At 36.4% G+C, this 19,909-nt stretch overlaps 1 protein-coding gene across 2 annotated transcripts in view; it reads right to left on the bottom strand.

The window, feature by feature from the left end:
- The window catches only part of nmo (serine/threonine-protein kinase nemo), a 249,634-nt gene that overhangs the window by 61,295 nt on the left and 168,430 nt on the right, over nt 1–19,909 (bottom strand). For both annotated transcript variants that reach the window (XM_090387956.1, XM_090387947.1), the window contains exons 6-8: nt 17,640–17,849; nt 17,193–17,381; nt 3,919–4,117 (exon numbers count right to left, since the gene is read on the bottom strand). In XM_090387956.1, the coding sequence (XP_090244082.1) occupies nt 3,919–4,117; nt 17,193–17,381; nt 17,640–17,849 (598 nt within the window). The remainder of the gene's footprint in view (nt 1–3,918; nt 4,118–17,192; nt 17,382–17,639; nt 17,850–19,909) is intronic.

Genomic DNA, 19,909 nt, shown 5'->3' with positions numbered 1-19,909 from the left:
ATAAGAATATTTTTTGAACACCTTTGTGATATTTTTCTAAAGCAATAAAACAATTTGCAGTTTACAGTTTATTGGGCTTTCTGTTAGTTTTTTTTTTTTTTTTTTTTGGTAGTTGTTGGCACATCGGCTTCTGTGGCCATAGTGCACCTCCCAAAGTTTTTTGCAGTACTTTGATCCAAGCCCGAGGCGGGATTCGAACCCGCTTTCTGATAGTGATATCTATTATAAACGGGTAGTAAACTCGATCTAATTGCATTTGCGACAATAGCAATAGCTGGAATTCTGTGGGTTTTTACATTATTATGGTGAAATGTGTTACCAATTGACTGAAATCTTATAAAAAACAAATAAATTTTCAGAATCTTCTCTTTAAGCTTCATAAACTTTTTACTCCATATCTCACTTGCACATATCATAAGTTGCAATATGTGCATGCCATGTTCTTTGTTATTGATTGCTTATCTTTTTTACAGCCCCCCCCCCTAAAAGTCAGTGAACAGAAATATCAGTTATTTAGTATGTACATATTGCAATATTATATTAATTAGGCTACGTATGTAAGGGTAAATTTATTTTGCTGACCTGTGGAAAATATTCTTCAGATTTTTAAGTATCATTTCATTTTGTTAATTGGCAATGTTTTAAAGTGAAATTCTGTGATCTTTACTTTTATAGCCTGTGGATAAAATTCCTTCTACAGTCAGTCCTCGTATAGCACGATAGTTGTGTTGCTAGAAACCCTCGTGCAATGCAAAATCGTGCAATATAAACAACAGGCCCTATGGGAAAAATAGGGTTAGGTGCCGACCACCCAGGATTGAACACACATTTGTAACCAAAACATTACCAAACACAATAAATAATCGTAATAAAATATGTAAGTATTTTATTACGATTGGAAGAGACTATTACGTAATAAAATATTGCTAATGCTTTTTCTTCTATCATAAGCAAACTTTTTTGTTTGATTTTCTATCCAAACAGATGACAGCCATTCCATCTCTTCCAATTCTTTGTGTTAATCTAATGGATTTTAATTACACTTTGAGTTGTTCTGCTATGAAAGTTGTTTTTATTTCTCTGCATTCTTTGTAATTCTCAGCATTGCCTCATTTAGGCCTGTAGCACGTGTAATATCACATGGTCTTTCATTTCGCTCAAAGCGTTTCACAATTTCATATTTTTTCTCTATCGACAAAGCGGACTGGCCATAAGCCTTACAGGGGGAAACCCTGGTGGGCCTATGGCCGGTGTGAATTTGGCTGTAAACCATAGTATGAGGCCGCTATAAGTTTCCCCGGGTAAGAATTTTTGACCCAGTCCGCCTCTGTTTATCAATATTGCTTTTCTTTTTCTCTCTGAATCTGCAGTGTCTTCACCAGGATGCTTTCTTTTCACACCTTTTAAGTATTTTACTCATTTTTAGGGAATAAAGCACAATTACAAAACAAGGAGGCACATTTGATACACATAAACAAAGCTGGGCACGTGTAGCAACTGAATAAACAACACCGTAAAGGCAGAAATACACTATTAACACCTCACATTTTACTAAAGCACACTTCTGGGGGTTACTACCATAAAACAATAAAAACAATTTCCAGTTGCATTCCTGCTAATGGAATCTGTTATAAACTGGTAATAAACTCAATCTAATTGCATTTGCGATTATACCGATTGCTGGAATTATGTTGGTTTTTACGTTATGGTGAAATACATTTTCCGAATCTTCTCTTCATTCCTATCGTGTTGCGTTCGGTTGGGATGATTCTGCGTTCGACTGCCATTTCTTGTAAACACAAAGGTGAATCGTGCATAAGCGAATTTGGTTCGTGTTATATAAGATACCATTAACCCTATTTATAAATCGTGTATGATCGAATTCGTGTAGTGCAAACATGTGTTATACGAGGACTGACTGTATTTTCACTTAAAATTTGATTCACAAATGTGATCACAATGACAGGCACTTACCAAATATCATATAGTGAACGGTATTTTATTATGGAGAGTCCATCGTAAAATTATCTGATCGTACAGTGAGCCAATCATAAAACAGTGGTCCACTGCGTACAATACTGATGAAACTGATCTCTACTGGAAATGTTTGCCACAAAAAAACATTGGCAGGTTGCAAAGAAAAAAGTCCAGGTGGTTTTAAGCAAAATGAAGAAAGAGTGACAGTTCTTATGTGTGCAAATGCATTGGGCCAATGCAGAATTAAGCCTTTAGTGATTGGTAAATACCTTCATCCAGGAGCCTTGAAGGGAAGTATGCATTTGCCGGTGACTTATAAGGCCCAAAAAAAAAAAAAATGTTTGGATGGATAAGGAAATTTTTCAAGATTGGTCCACTCATGAATTCATTCCAGCAGTTCGAAAGAATTTACGTGATATAGGGAAGAGTCCAAATGTTAAATGGGTCTTACTTCTTGATAACTGTAAGGCCCATCCTCACGACTCCAAATTAGTTTCCGATTGTAGAAATATTTTTTCCTGTTGTTAATATAAAAGAGAGCTGCAAGGCTCAATAGGTTCTACGTTGTAACGACATTTAAAATAATAAAAGAGATTACCTCAATCTGGTTCATAGAATAACTTCAGGACAATGCTCTCCAAATGTTATTTTTCCTGTTATTTATCATCCAATGTCACTTCTGTCATTCAGCCCATGTTATTGATTAGAATCAAGGAGTTATCCGAAATTTTAAATGCCATTAAAGAAATGATTTTATGAAACAAATGATTATCAAGACTATCTCCATTCTCAACTCTCAACAAAGCTTCACAATTAAAGGTGCAATATATTCTATCGCAATTGCTTGAAATACTGTGAAACCCATCACTCTTGTGAGAGCATGGAGAAAATTATGGACAAGTGTCAAGTCTGCCAACTTACCGTCTGACCGTAAAGATGATATTGATGATTTTTTAATGTAAGGTCAAGGCAAAGCAGTATTTAATAAATAATGAAAACTGTTCAATCCAGCCCAACAGAAAATCCTTTACATAGCCTTGAAGTTGGAGATATTGATGCATGTTCGCTGTTGATAATGAGGTTGAATTATCACACAATCATTCCAAGATCAAGAAATCATTGATAGTGTCATTTCTCGTGAGAAACTAGATTATGCACTTTGTTCAGATGTAGAAGAGGACATTGACACAACTAAAAAGATAACTTGGACTGTTGCAGAATCAAGCATGGAAAATGTATATATATTTTTTAACAAAATCCAAGCTTTACTATGGAACATGCACACATGCTGCAAAACACCATGACAAAAAAAAAACCAAGCATCAACGAAACAGAGTGATATAAGAAAATTTTTGAAAAAAAGCAGTTAGTATTCCTAAAGAAAACAAAGAAAATATAACCTCCACTACAGATGAAGTATTAGAAGAAATAGCACCCCTCTGCATCTCAAGCAGACATATTCAAAGGGGGTCAAAGCTATAATAGAAATTTTTTTTATATATACTAAAATATGTTTATGTTTTTATATGTTTACATATTACAGGATGTTTAGTTTTTTATGTGCAGTTAATAAAACTGCATTCTTAATCTCTCTGTCTAATTTAGCCTCTATTTCTGCATCAAATATATTAAAAATAAAAGCTTTCCAGATAACAGAAAAATCGAAATAACAGCACCTTCAATCTCCAAAGGTGCTGTTATTCTGAAAGTCTATTGCACATAACCGTATATATTTCAAACAATAAAGACGAAAACTAAAGTTAAGTATATAAAATTTATATAATTAAACAATATTAAATTGGAAATAATTTACTAAGTACAGCGCTTTTTTTTCACCAAACGATGCCACAATGTTCGGTAATTAATAAAGAGCAATAACAAATAAAGAACACCACAAAAAAAATAAATAAATAAAATAAAATAATTGTTTTAAAAATTTACCTTTAACTTGGTGAACAGATGATAAGTCTTTTTCAAATGCATCATCAAAAGCTTGAGGGGCAACAGGCTCAAAATCTGCAACAAAATGTCTACCAGCAGGAGTAGTATGACAACAACGGCACATGCAAGAATGGTATCGTAATCGTCCTTCATCAAGGTAAGGATGTGTGAGTGCATTTGTACAAGAAATCCTTCTATCCTAAAAAATAAGTTCCAACGAAATTGGGTTATTTTAAATTCACCAAGGTAGCACAATTATTCACTGACCTACTCATTGAGTTTCACTGATCCATGAAGCTCAACCAATAACTTTATCAAAAACATTAAAAAAAAGTCTTCCATATATTTGTGAAAAATAAGAGGAAACAAACTAAAATTGACACAATCTGGATACCTTGTGCGAAACTAAATTGTGACTAGTTTCGTCCTGGACATCCCATATGAAATAATTTACAATCATGTTGATAATTACAGCAAAATGCTGTTTAATTTCCATAAGCATTAAGAATGTGGGGGGAGCACTTCTTGATGGGTGATGACAACACTTAGTCTATTTTCTGTTTAATTTCCATCTGTAACCAGCTTTTAATTTATGCATTCATAACTAAGCAGAAATAGATGCAAGTTATGGAAATTGAAGACCATACTATATTTGATGATTTACTAGAACTATGAATATATTCTATTATGATATACCATTACATACGCATTATCACTACTTTAACATTTATAAACAAGTATTATATTAAATACAAAAAAGTATAGTGACTTAGTATGGTGATTAACACACACACACACACACACACACACACACACACACACACACACACACACACACACACGGCATAACCAATGTCACCTTGCTTTAATTATTTCTTTCATGTATAGTAGAAATCGATTACAGTGACAACCTTTGGAACCAGAAATTCATTGCTAACAATAATTTACAGTTCCAAGTTCTAATGCATTTATTATCACCCTGATGCTCAGAAAACGTGTAAACATAAGGAAAACAAAACAGAATATGATTTACTTACTAACATTAGAAAGAGAGAGAAAAAGAACATAAAGAGAGAAAAAAAAGTGAGGGAGATAAGAGTGATAGAAGGCAACAAAATTATGTATAATAAGAGATAATTACACTGGTATGCAAAACTTAAGTACCAGTCATGCTATCGCCTGTAGCTTCTCATAGGAGTGGCCTGGATATGGAAAAAGCATACCAAATGCATACAGAAATGATGAAGGAAACAACACTGACACAACAACTGAAACAAAACGGTATAGAGGGACTTTATTCAAAAATGGCAACATAGCATTGGCTGCCATGATACAGATTTATCACTGCCAAAGATGGAACAAAGGGAAGAGGTGGTCCTCAGTAGGAAATATGGCTACCCCCTAATGTCAATGCGAGCTTTGCACCAACTGTCCATACATAGAACAACGTTGTTGATAAGTTCTTGCGGTAACATCGTCCATTTCTCTGTCAGCGTCATCTTTAGCTAGTCAACATTGTTCTATTATTGAGGATACCTTAAAGGTTCAGGGAAACTGCTAGCTAGGGGAGATGTGGGTAATACTGACACGCGTTTATCTGATAATATTGGTCAAAGTAACTCTTGCACATACCTTAAAAGTTCTTATCTGCTACCCCAACTGGACGTATTATCTAGATGTTCTGGGGGCAGAAACGTTTCATGTGAGCGGGTAGCTAATATCAGGGAAGAGAGCCTAAAAAAACTTCAAGGGTTGTGTTAGGGTTGTTAAATATACAAGAACTGTATATCTTAATTGTTTATACAGTAACGTTAGAAATGTCGTCAATAAAATGAGCAAATTCGAACTGCTGGTTAAAACAAGTAACGCGGACATAATAGGGCTCACGGAGACGTGGTGCCACCCGGAAATTGGGGATGATGAGTTTTTAAGTATGGCTTGTATAATGTATTTAGGAAGGATAGGGTAGATAGAAGGGGTGGTGGGGTAATGCTTCTTATCAGAAGTAGCCTGAGTGCGACAATAGCTTTCCCAGATTCAGACATTTCACATGCTAGTATAGAGTCTGTATGGTGTGAGATAGTTGGAAACAAAGGTATAATGTGAGTAGGAGTAATCTACAGACCAGATGATTGTGAAGATTATGACAAAAGCCTCTACATGCAAATGGAATGGGCAAGTAAGTGTCAATGTCTTATTATGGGTGATTTCAATTTGCCTCTAACTGATTGGAGTAAATGGGAAGGAAACTCGACATGGGGAACAAAATTTTTAAATCAACTAGATGACTGTTATTTGTATCAACATGTCAAGGAAAGTACTAGAGAAAAGAATATCCTAGACCTCATCATCACCCATGAATCAGATGACATAACAGGGTTGACAGTAGAGGAACCAGTAGCAGGAAGTGATCAAGGCGTTCTACGGTGGATGATGAGAGAGGTAGCAGAAGTAAAAGGCAAAGGAATGGGTTTTAATTTCAGAAAAGGAAATTACGGTGCCTTAAGGTACTACATGGCCTCTATTAACTGTGTAGATATCGTGCAGAAAATGAATACATTTGAACTGTGGTACACTTTTAAAACATTAATCACAGATGCCTTGAATGCGTATTTACTATTAAAAAAATACTCCACGAGGAGGGTTCCAAGTTGGCTGAACAGTGAAGTTGCCACATTACTTGAGCAGAAAAAGGTGGCATGGAAAGGTTACAGAGCAATAAAAAGTACTGAAGCCTATAACAGCTACAAGGTGATATGTAATAGAGCCACAGAAAAGGTTCAACAGGCAAAGGCAGTTTATGAGAAATCACTAGCAAACAGAGCAAAGAGGAGGGGATAAAGAATTCTTCACATATATAAATGCCAAGAAGAGCAGGACAAACCAGATTGGACCTTTACGTAAGGGAAAGGGGATAGTATTAAATACACCAGCTGCCGTTGCAGATGAACTCAACAGTTATTTTGCATCGATATTTACAAATGAAAAACCTTTTGTGGCAATGGGAAATTGTGGGAGCGAAGTTAAAAAATATGTAATTAATGATATTGAAATTTCGCAAGGTTATTTAATGAAAAATAACTTTCAAGCCTACGGGCCAGTAAGGCTCCTGAAGTTGATGGAATATAGCCTATAATCTTAAGGGAGGCGGCAAGCGAGTGTATTGAACCATTGAGGATAATTATGCGAGCATCACTAGACTCTGGGGAGATCCCTTGGATTGGAAAAGTGCAAATGTATCTCCCATACATAAGGGTGGCTCTAAAAGTGAAGTTGGAAATTATCGACCTGTCAGTCTGACTTCAGTAGTAGGGAAAATCATGGAGGCAATGATCAAGAGTGGAATTCAGGATCATTTGGATCGAATTGAAATTCTCAAGGATACTCAGCATGGTTTTGTAAAGGGAAAATCATGTTTAACAGATCTGGTTCGTTATTTCGAAAGGGTCACTCACGAGCTGGATTTAGGGAATAATTTCAACATAGTTTATTTAGATTTCAGCAAAGCTTTTGACTCAGTCCCACATGAGCGGTTGCTTTATAAGCTGGAACAGGTTGGAATCACTGGGAAAATCCTTAGATGGATAGAAGGATGGCTTCAGGGCAGGAGGCAGAGGGTTGTGATAAATGGCTATTCCTCAGATTGGGTTGTTGTAAGAAGTGGGGTACCCCAAGGATCAGTATTAGGACCACTGTTGTTTTTAATTTTCATAAACAACATTGATGAAGGGATAGAGGGCGTGATGTCTAAATTTGCAGATGATGTTAAAATTGGTAGAGTAGTTAATGATCACTGTCAAGCTGAGCTTCTTCGGAGAGACCTAGATAAAAACTTCAGGAATGGTCGGAAAAGTGGCAGCTATGCTTTAATCCAACAAGGTATTACACCTGGGAAACAGTAATCCCAAAATAACTTATTCACTTGGTGGAGTTCAACTAAACCCAGTACTGGAGGAAAGGGACTTGGGTGTTACAATACAGTCAGACATGAAATTCTCTGAGCATTGTAAACAGGTTGCAAGGAAGGCCCATGGTGTCCTATCGATGATCTATCGAAATTTTGCAAGTAGAGATAGGGACGTGATAATCCCATTATGTATAAGGCTTATGTTAGACCACACTTGGAATACTGTGTTCAAGTATGGAGACCGCACCTAAAGAAAGACATCGAGCTTCTTGAAAGGGTGCAAAGATGGGTAACTCGCCTGGTGAGATCGGCAAAAGGGCATCCTTATGAAGAAAGACTTCGAATATGTGGGTTGCAGAGTTTGGAAACTAGACACCTTAGAGGAGATTTGATTGAGGTGTTTAAGGCTCTGAGAGGCATCAGTAAAATGAATGAGGATAAAATTTTCAAGATTATAAATGATGCTAGAACTAGGGGACATAAATTCAAGTTACGGGGGGGGGGGGGGGGGAATGTTTAGATTGGACTGCAGGAAGTTTTATTTTAGCCAGCGAGTTATAAATTACTGGAATAAGTTGCCTTCATGGGTGGTAGAGGCCGACAGTTTGGGGAAATTCAAAGGTCATCTGGATAGTACTTTCGGGTAAGGGAAGCACATAGGATGATAGGTTTAATTTCCTTTTTTTTATTAATTATTATTATTATTATTTATTATTTTTTTTTTATCATTGTTTTGTTCGGATTTTTTTTTTTTTGGCTGGTGCAGCATAAGCCATAGGCTTTCTTGCACCATGCGACCATTACTAATACTAATATTTTCTGGTGGGTGTGGACGTGCTGCTAGGAGTCCCCCAGAGTGTCTCATATGTGTTCGGTGGAATTTAGATCGGTGGAACAGGCAGGCCAATCCATACAAACAATGTCCTCACTTTCCAAAAGCATATCAACAGCTGCAGTGCAATGGGATGTGCCGTTATCATCCATAACGCCAATAATCTAACAAACAATGAGTATTTTGCATCTACATTCACACGAGGAGTTATTCAGAGAGGGAAATGCCAGAGGTGAGTTAAACTCTGGCAGTGAGCTATATGATTTTTTAATAACTGAGAAGAAAGTGGAGGAGAAATTGTTGAAGATAAACATAAAAAAGGCACCTGGGGTGGATGGGATCTATCCAGTTATATTAAAGGAGGCAGCAAACGAAGTAAGCAAACCCTTAGCCATAATTATGAGAGCTTTCTTGGACTCAGGGGAGGTACCATAGAGATTTGCAAATGTGACCCCAATTCACAAAGGAGGATCAAATGGCGACAAGTAATTATAGACCTGTTAGTTTAATTTCTATTCCTGGAAAACTAATGGAGGCACTGGTTAAAGAAACACTGCAGGATCGTCTAGACAAGACTTCAGTTACAGCTTGGACACAGCATGGTTTTGTTAAGGGGAAATCTTGTCTGACCAATTTTATTGAATGCTATATGTGGTCACAAAGGAACTAAATGCAGGGAATAATTTTGATATCATATATTTGGATCTTATAAAGGCTTTTGATACTGTTGCACATGGAATACTGCTGCACAAATTGGAGCAGTGTGGCATTGGAGGCAAATTGCTGATATGAATAAAGGGATGGTTGAGTGGGAGAAGACAGAGTGGTCATCAATGGACATTGCTCTTCGTGGACTAATGTTATTAGTGGAGTCCCCCGGGGTTCAGTGTTGGGTCCATTGTTGTTTTCTGTATTTAAAAATGATATTAATGATTATATATCAGGCTTAATGTCCAAGTTTGCAGACGATGCAAATGTTGGCAGGGTTGTTAAGGACACTAATGACAGTGTGCTGCTGCAACAGGATCTAGAAAAGTTGAGCATATGGGCTGAGAGGTGTCAAATGAAGTTGAACATTAAAAAATGTAAAGTACTACATATGGGAAGCAGTAACTCCTGAGTAACGTATCAACTCTGTGGTACTACACTGACAGTGGTAGAGAATGAAAAGGACCTGGGAGTTATTGTGCAGGCAGATATGAAGTTTTCTGAGCAGTGCAGACGGTCTGCAAGAGTAGCTCATGGTGTCTTGTCAATGATATACAGGAATTTTTCTAGCAGGGTTAAGGAGGTGATTGTCCCCTTGTATTGTATAAGGCAATGGTCAGGCCACACCTTGAGTACTGTATACAGGTCTGGAGGCCTCATATTAAGAAGAATGTACAGCTGTTGGAACAAGTACAGAGAAGGGCAACAAGATTAGTGAATGGAACAAAGGGTTGCTCTTACGAAGAAAGGCTTAAATTTTGCAGATTACAGTGTCTGGAGAATATGCACCTGCGAGGTGATCTGATTGAGGTGTATAAAGCCTTGAATGGTTTGAGCATGCTCCATGCTGATGGGATTCGTCCTCTTCTTCAGAATAATCACATGAGAGGGCATAAATTCAAATTGAGGAAAGACAATGGTAGGATAGATGTGCAGAAGTTGATCAGTGGGTAGTTGATTGGTACAACAGACTTCCATCTTTTGTTGTAGAAGTTGATAGCCTAAATAAATTTAAGGTTGAGCTGGAAGGTATTTAGAACGAATGGAGGGGTGAAATGGTAGCGGTTTTTTTTTTTTTTTTTTTTTTGGCTAATGCTGCATAAGCTTGCTTTCTTGCATTGTATGCCTCTACTAATTCTAATGCTAATAGATATGAACTTGGAGCCAATGGCACCCTGGAACAGTAGCATGCACCGGTTACAGTACTGCCTTCCAGTATCTGGATTTGTGTGTGTCCATCCAAGATAACGCCTCCCAAGACGAGAACATCTCGACCGCCATATCGAACCCTTTCAGTGATGTTTGCGGGGTGATACTGTGTGCCAACCCCTCGCCAGATTAGATGACGTCCAGAATTGCTGCCGAGACTGAATCTACTCTCATCAGTGAAGAGTACCTTACCCCATTGCACTGCACCACTGTAAATGGTGTCTCCGATGGGCAGGTGTTAAAGGGACACAGCGTACTGGCCGTCGGGAAAACAGTCCACCTTTGGGGGTCGCCTGGCCATAGTGAACCGCGATATCCTGCGTGTGTCCTGTACAGCTGGTTTGCAGTGGATCCCGCTGTCTGGTGTCAGTCCCTCTTGGCCTGTAGGAGTACATAGCAGTCATCATTTGGCATTGTTTTTCATGGACGACCACCATTGGTCCTTCGAACAGCTGTAGCTGTCATTTTGATGGCTGACCACGCACAAGACAATGCTATGGGCAATACCGAACTCTGCCACCACACTCCTCGCACTTCGACCTTCCTCGATCTTCCCAATTATTCAACCCCGGGTAAAGTCATCCAGCTTATTGTTTTTGTTTGTTTGTTTGCTTTTTTGTTATTTAGGAGCATTAGCAACTAAGGCCATATTGCTCCGGGGATATGCGATGGTCATTCCCTGACCTTTCCGCATCCTCCGTATTTGGTGGTCACAGGCTCGAACCCCGGTCTAATCAAGAAGCGTGTGCTACGCACTGCTGCTCCTGCCTACCTGGCTACGGAGGCACCAAAGTCATCCATATGTTGTCTACTGGCCATTTTGTTGTCTGTAGCACTGTATGAAACCGATTATACGTCTGCAACAATCATTCTCATCATTCAATAATTTTCACATAACTGCTGCTTTTATCTGTTTATGTGAGCCCTCTCGTCACGATTCAAAATTTTGCACGTGCACCGGCTTTCTACTGAGTGGCCAGTTATACAAATCGCCACAGGCTGTTTCGTTTAATTTTGTGGTTGCAGCCTTTAGAAAGTGTTGGTCCTTAAGTTTTGCACACCAGTGTACAAAATTGACAAAATAAGGATGTTGCCACATAAACATAAATAAACTTGGATTAGACTAATTAGACCAAAGTTATATGTTTCTAAAATTTCTGTTGTTGATTCCAGTTTGTAATTTCTCGTCATCATCGTGAAGTTCACAAGCCATTTTCAAAAACCCCTTTTAATCCTTGTAAAAAAATTTTTATTCTCGTTTTTATTTATGTTTATGTTTTTTACCTTTTGGCTGGTTTACATCAGAAATGAAGACATGTTGCTATTTTGCTTGCAATCCTGGCCACTGACACCTAATGAGAGGCCAGTTTTGTAAGCTGTGTGGTAACATTCTTATTTTCAAAAATCTTGAGAAGGGAGAATAAAAAATTTTGCTGTTTGTCGATAGTTGCACCCCTAATTACCAAGTTAATCACTGCTGAGTATCTGTCACCTGATATGGCAAGTTCTTCAGCCACTTCATCAAGGTGTAACTCAGTGCTTTAGGAAACTATTGAAGAATGCTTTTAAGCAAAATTATGATCTTTCAAAAACAAAACAATTTAAAAAGGTCATGTTGCAGGCAAGATAATTGCATTTCAGCATGGTATGAGGTTGACAAAAAGGTGATCACCAACTGTTTCAAAAGGACAAATCCACCATGCTGGATTTGTCACTTTCAATAATGCAATGAATAAAGCTTTGTAGCTTTGTGTACTTCTTACTCTATTAATTGTGAATAACAATCCAATAATAGCAAAGAAATTTGAGGATGTGCATTATTGCACAAACTTGTAGGGAAACTTGTTTTAAATACTACAATAAAGTGAATGCAAACATTGCATGTTTCGGTATATGAAGAATAAAGAATAAATTCATTGCATATGTAATAGAACCTCAAATTTATAGAGGTGAAGAGGAGAAAACCTACCGTGGTTAAGCAATAAGTTTTATTCAAAGATGTTCATTACTGATTAGAACTTTTTTCAGATGCAGCCTAACTGAAAGTGAATTAACTGCTATCATGTGCTTTCATAATTCTCTTTTAAAACACACTCTGCCACTGAAACAGTGCACAGTACATTGGCAGAGTATTTTAAAGTCTGAACCAATTACTCTGTCTGTGGTTAGACCTTGTGTGTGTGTGTGTGTGTGTGTGTGTGTGTGTGTGTGTGTGTGTGTGTGTGTGTGTGTGTGTGTGTGTGTGTGTGTGTGTGTGTGTGTGTGAGCGCGTGCGCACATGTAGTTTGTTGGAACATCAGAGCAACACAGGCTATAGTGCACCAACAATGGTAACATATAAGTAAATACATATGTAATTTATAAATTTATGTTACTACACTGCAATCAATTCAAAATGTATAATCTTCATTTTCTTGTTTAATATTGTAGTACATATTCTGAGAATTACACTGTACAGTAGACTGTCAAAATAATGGCACCCCAAAATAACAGAACATCTGAGCTAACGGCAACATTGAGATGGAATGTTTACACACAGATGTAGAACAGATGTGCAGAAACTTGCCTTTAGCCAGCAGGTGGTTAATTGCTGGAACAAACTTCCATCTGTTGTTGTGGAAGTTGAGAGGTTAAATAAATTTAAGGAGGAACTGGACACACATTTAGAGGAAATTGTTTTTTTTTTTTTTTTGGCTGATGCTGCATAACACTTGCTTTCTTGCATCACATGCCACTACTACAGCACAGATGTTTTGGCAGTGCCAAAAAAATATAAAACAGCAAGTCATGTGATTAGCGTATTTGTTTACATTCGCCATTTTGAAAGTGAATTCTGTACTGATACCACAGATTATACTGCTGTTTTACATTTATTTTAAATTAAAAACCCCTCACTATATCTCCTAAAGTTAATAAACCTCATACAAAGAAGAAAAAAAGAACATTAAAGCTTAGTGACAAACTTGATATAATACTAACTATTACATTAGGGTCACCTGGTAATTTCTTATAAGAAACTACATACCATTCGTGTTTCAAAATTAGGTGATATTGCTGAGCTAAAGTACTGGTGTAACATTAACCCCTTCACGGATTATCCCGAGATATCTCGTTTTTAGGTTTAAAAGTTATTTGAAACATACACGAAATATCTCAGGATAAAAAGCATACAATAATACCTCCAAATTTAGGACTGAAACCTATTTTATTTGGCATTTATCTGGCTAATTTTGCATTAGCCAGATAAATCCCGACATTTCTCGGGATTTTATTACGCCTGGCAGCAGATGACTGACTTTCATTTCACTTTTATTATACAGCAATTTAAGAACAGTATCTCATGTTCCTATGTGCTGCCAGTAATCAAAATAAAATAAATGCTGAATACTGATAAGCGGTTACCAATCAGAAAACAATATCGAAAAATATTTTGCGACTCTTTTCAACTGCCGGCCGTAAGCGATGTTTACCTCGCCTATCCACTTGCAGTGGCCGTGTGTCAGAATATAGCTAGTTCACAATTATTGCTTGTGCGTTCCCCTTGATTTTTTAAATTTATTTTTATAGTGAGTAGTGAAGAACAAGAAGAAATTAGTGACAATTCATATAGTGAATTTGAAACTTCTGGTAAATCCAGTTCTGAAGATTCTTTTTCACGTTTTGATTCAGATGAAGAAGACAGTGATGTCAGTGTTTTAGATGCTAGAGAGTGGTGCAAAATTGAGTGCACTAAAGACCTCCCCCTGCCACCGCCAAGATTTCCATTTTTTGCTCAGCCAGATTTGTGCATTGAAAGCAATACAGATGAAATGACTCCCCCAGACTTTGTTGCTTTATTTTTTGATGAAGAACTAATCAATCTAGTATGCTCTGAGACCAATAAATTTGCAGAACAAAGTAGTGCTCGTGATTCTAGTTGGACTCCAGTGATGCATGCTGAATTGAGAGTATTTTTTGCTCTGAAAATGCTGCAAGGTATTGTGAGAAAGCCTGAAGAATATATGCACTGGTCAAAAACGCCATTACTTGAGACACCAGTGTTTGGAACTACGATGACTCTTAGGCATTATAAAAAGATAAAACAATATCTTCATTTCTCAGATAATGAGTCATATGATGCAAATATACACCCAAATCCAAAACTAAACAAGATTTATGATGTCTGTTGCTTCTTAGAAAATAAATTTAGAAGCCGGTATGTCCCAAAAAGATACACATAACAATAGATGAAAGCTTGATGCTGTACAAAGGAAGACTCAGTTGGGTGCAGTACATGCCATTGAAGCACTCAAGGTTTGGCATAAAATATTATATGCTGTGTGAATCTGAAAGTGGCTATGTTTAGACTTTCATAATATATGTAGGAAAAGGCACAGAAATGGATCCAGACTTTATTGGTCTCCCTATGTCTACGCAAGTGGTTTTGACTCTCATAAAGAGTCAAAGTTTCCTCTGTTAGGAAAAGGATATTGCCTCACAGTGGACAATTATTATACCAGTCCCCAATTAGCTGATATTCTCATCACAAAGAAAACTGATGTTTACGGTACAGTGAGACTAAACAGAAAGTGAATGCCCGAAATGCTGAAAAGGCAAGAAGTTGCTGCTTTTCAAAGAGGAAAAGTCATGGCCTTGCATTGGAAAGATAAAAAAGAGGTAGTGTTGTTATCTACGGTCCATAATCCTTCTCAGGAAGAAATAGAAACTCGAACAGGAGTTGTGAAGAGACCCAAAGTAGTTTGTGACTATAACTTTTCCATGGGAGGTGTAGATAAAGTTGACTAGCATTTGGCGGACTATCCCCTGAAAAGGAAACAGATTTAAAAAATACTACAAGAAGGTTTTCTTTCACCTAATGGACCTAGCTGTGGAATTCATTTCTACTGTACAAAGCCATGATTTCAGATGGCCAAAAAGCTCTTTCAACCTTGAATTTCAGATTGGACCTGATTGATGAAATCATCAAGAAATATCACCCGCAAATTCCTGTAGTTAGAAAGGGAAGGCCATCCTCAACATGCCACCCAACTCGCTATTCACCAGGCCATTATCCCATTGATATGCCACCAACTGAGAAGAAGTTTCCAACTAAAACTTCTTGGGTATGCTCCAAAAAACGGAACAGAAATGGCAAGAAAATTCAAAAGGAGACACTCTACATGTGCAAAATATGTGAAATTAGTCTTTGCATCACTCCTTGCTTCAAGACCTACCACACCAAGTAAAATTACTGTTTTTCATGAAATGCTGTTGTTTTTTTTTTTTTTTTTTTTTTTAAATGGAATTCAAATTGTCTTTCAGGGAATAAAGTAAGTTTGCATTTTTTTTGTGTTTTTCTATTCCTTTCTTTTAGCACAAGTGATAATTTATTAAAAAATCTGCATAATTTCCACACTTTTTTGGCATACATGAGATATAGCCCAAATGGGTAAATTACTTGCATGTATTTTATACTAAAAAATTTATAAAAAACACAAAAAACTATACAATGAGTATACGCATGATGTATACTTTAAATCTGTAAAATAAAAAAAGTCGATCCGTTATGGCACATTTTTAAGGGGAAAAAAAAAAAAAAAAAAAAATGTTCCAGGAAGGGGGTTAATACTTTAAAGATTTATAGCCAAATCATAGGCAGATATCCAAACAGGTTTATTTTTATATGTACAGTAAGAACACCGTATCTGCGAGGGACTCCAAATTAAAAAAAAAAAAAAAAAAATCCAGAAATCATAAAATTCAAGTAATAACTAAATAGATATAAACAGATATTTTGCAAGATGTAAATAAGCGACAAGAATATAAGTCGTCATTGGGAGATTAGTGTGCCTATTATCTTGCAACCCCCGGTGTCTTCACACCTACTGCTAAAAAAAAAAAAAAAAAAAAAAAAAAAAAAGAGAGAGGCCTGTTTAGTTTGGTTTAGTGTGTTGCATCAATCACTGTGTTCCATCACATCACAAAAGGATAAATTTTGTTTCATTATTTATGTCAGGGATGTCGGATTTTTTTTTTTTTTTTTTTTTGTTTAGAAATCACGAAAACGATCGGCAAACGCAAGAGTTGTGCTTTCAAATTAAACAAAAATTTGAAAACTGTGCATCTGCTAAATCTCTAAAGAACCATTATAATCTTTGTGACCAAACCATATATGACATTGTATAAAATAAAGGGAAGCTATTAGATTTAAAATTGACATCATAAAAAATAAAGGAAAGCATCAATACGATGCTTCCCTTTCCTGTGTTTTTCCTGTCTTTAACCGCGGGTAACTGAATCAACAGATACGGGGCACAACTGTATTCACTTTTTATATATATTCACATGCAGATTTACACAGTGAGACTGAGCCCATTGTCTCCCACAAAAAAGAGTGGCTGTGCACTTTTTTTGTGGGAGTTTTTTTAGCTAGTGCTGCGATGATTGCAGCACTAGCAAATTGGCTGCCAGGAAAAATGTTACAGTGATGCTTTAAACTCCTCTAGCTATAGTTGGAGCTGCATCAGAGAAGTAAAACGAAATCCTAGAAATGATTTCAATGGAATCTTGCACCTATTACACAAACACTTATCTTATTTTTAAGAAATAAATATGCAGTTAAACTTTGTGTTTACTTACAGGATTGAAAACAAGCATCTGAGTTAGCAAATGCACTGCTTCATGGGTGGCTTGAGAAGACAGTGTATATAGAACTGTAGTATAGGCAGGCTTTCGTGGCCGTCGCATCATATGTGCTCGAGCTCCTTCACAGGCATATTTCATTTCTTCTACTGATGGAGTTCCCAAGAGGTCAGTGATAAGTTCCAGCTTTAAATAGGACAAAAATGAGGGAAAAAAAATCAACATACAAAAAATATCTATTAAATTATGTTCTTCATCTACTGAATTCAGCATGTCATTTAGCAAATTAATGTATTGTAACCTTTAAAATGAACTGGACAAAAATAAAGGGAAGGGGGTACATTCAATAAATAATTTTAATGAAATCACAAATCTAAACTAGAAGCTATCTTTACAATTCTATACAGTGATACATTAAGGAAAAGAAAGAATTTTAAAGGTAACCTGCTGAATGGGAGTCTGTGCTTGGAAAAGTATACGTCGACCAAGAAGTTCAGCAAAAATACACCCAACAGACCAAATATCAACTGCTTCTGTGTAATGGTTGGCTCCCATTAACAATTCTGGTGCTCGATAATACTGAGTGACAACTTCTTGAGTCATGTGCTTATTTTCATCTGGTTCTTCCACACGTGCCAAACCAAAGTCACAGATCTAAAAATAAGAGACAAAGGGAAAATTAAGGTGAACTGCAAAATAATGGCAACTTTGACTTATACACTCAATTTTAATAGATTTGATAATAGAGAGCTATTAAGCGCTCGATAATTCCTATATTCTATTATATTATGAAAACAACAGGGATTACTTTTATTTTTGATACAAGATGCTTCTTTTCCAACCAACTCTCCTAGTCCAACGTGCTGACAATTCTTTATGAAGGCAATATAAATTTTACAAAAAATGTGAAACATCTTCCCCACTGGCAAAATAATGTTCTGACAGTGGGGAAGATGTTTCACGTTTTTTGTAAAATTCATATAGTCTTCACAAAGAATTGTTACTGCATTGGAAGTTGGTTGGAAAAGAAGAATCCTATATGAAAAATAAAGGTAATCCCTGTTGTTTTCATAACTCAATTTTAATATATAAATTATAAGTTTACATAATAAAATAAATTATAGTTCTATAATTTATTTTAATAAATTATAGTTCTTATAAATTACAAGTTATAAATTACTAGAATAAGTTACGTACGTGGGTAGTAGAGGCTGACAGTTTGGGGAAATTCAAATGTCAGCTGGATAATTACCTATTGGAGGAGGGAAACGCATAGGTTGTCTATTTCCTTTTATTTTATTAATTATTATTTTTTTTTTAAATTTTCTTCTTATTATTATTTTTTTTTTAATTTTCTTATTATTATTATTTTTTTTATTCTATTTATTTATTTTTTTTTTTTTTTTTGGCTGGTGCAGCATAAACCTTTATTTTTTTTTTTTTGGCTGGTGCAGCATAAACCATAGGCTTCCTTTCACCATGTGGCTATTGCTAATATTAATATCCGAAACATACAATTAAATAAATTTAATAATTAAGTTTACTTTAGTTTAAAAAAAAAAAAAAACTAACGGAAACCACCTTGGAAAAAAATCTAACAGAAGCTGCAACTGCGTTTATTTACATGTAAATACAGCAGAACTACCTCAGCTGATAATTCACACCAATAAATGAAATTAATATAAAAAATTAGTGAAATATGAGGGAAGTACAAAAAAGATTTGTATTGATCTAGAAGTATATAATATAGGATAGAAAGAATTTTTTTTTGTGTGAGATATTAAATCTCTATAGCAACCATACAAATTTTGGTTTTGATCTGAAAATTCATTTTTTCTTCTTTGCAGCACTGAATGAGGTGTCCCAATGGATCAAGTGGAATACAGACCAGTGATTCGGTTCCTCTTTCTGCAAGGGATGCTCAAAACAATCCATGAAGAAATGGTGGCTGTCTGGAAAAGACTGCCCAGGTTAGTGTTGTTGCATGTTGGTAAAAACAATTCAACTGTGGAAGAACCTTACTGCACAATGAGAAATCCCAGAGGCCCAACAACTGTGGTAACAGAAGAGTATTGTAAAATTTGAGGCATTAATGCTGAGAAATCACCATATTAGCATCAAAGAACTAGCTGCAGAACTCCAAACTAGTGTAGAGTCTGTCGAGAACATCACCCATCAACAGTCTGCATATATGAGTACAGTGCCTACTAGATGGGTTCCCAACATTCTGACCTTACCAGAAGAAGGAAAGGACTCGTGCACATGATATGTTGTCAATGTGCAAGGAAAAGCAAGAGGAGTTTTCATCATGACTAGTAACAATGGATGAAAGTTGGATCCATCACTAGGATCCAGAAACTAAACACATTTTAGGGATTATGCCTCAGGCTGTGTGAAAGTTTAACTGACGTATGAGCTAATGCTAGAGCATCAGTCAGTAAGCAGCAAACTCTAAAATAGCTGAAAGCAACATCATTTTAAAAAGTGTACATCATATTGTGAATACCTTCCAACAAGCTGCCACATTACATTACCTTTGAATACGTAATGCTTTACCAATGGAGAAGACTATTGTTACTTATTCTAAGTGGATACCACCACGTAGCTGGCACAGTTTCAAGGTCTTCCTCGGTGGGTGGGCAGGTACCCTGGTGAAGCATTACTTATTCCAGGTAGTGCAATCATTTGAAAATAATTCCTAATTGTCACCCTCC

Source organism: Mastigoproctus giganteus, chromosome 2 (genome assembly GCF_048544385.1).
Source record: "Mastigoproctus giganteus isolate SK-2022 chromosome 2, ASM4854438v1, whole genome shotgun sequence".
Classification (NCBI taxonomy): Eukaryota; Metazoa; Arthropoda; class Arachnida; order Uropygi; family Thelyphonidae; genus Mastigoproctus; species Mastigoproctus giganteus.
Note: the sequence above shows the minus strand (reverse complement) of the source record. Positions and strands in the feature narration are given on the sequence as shown.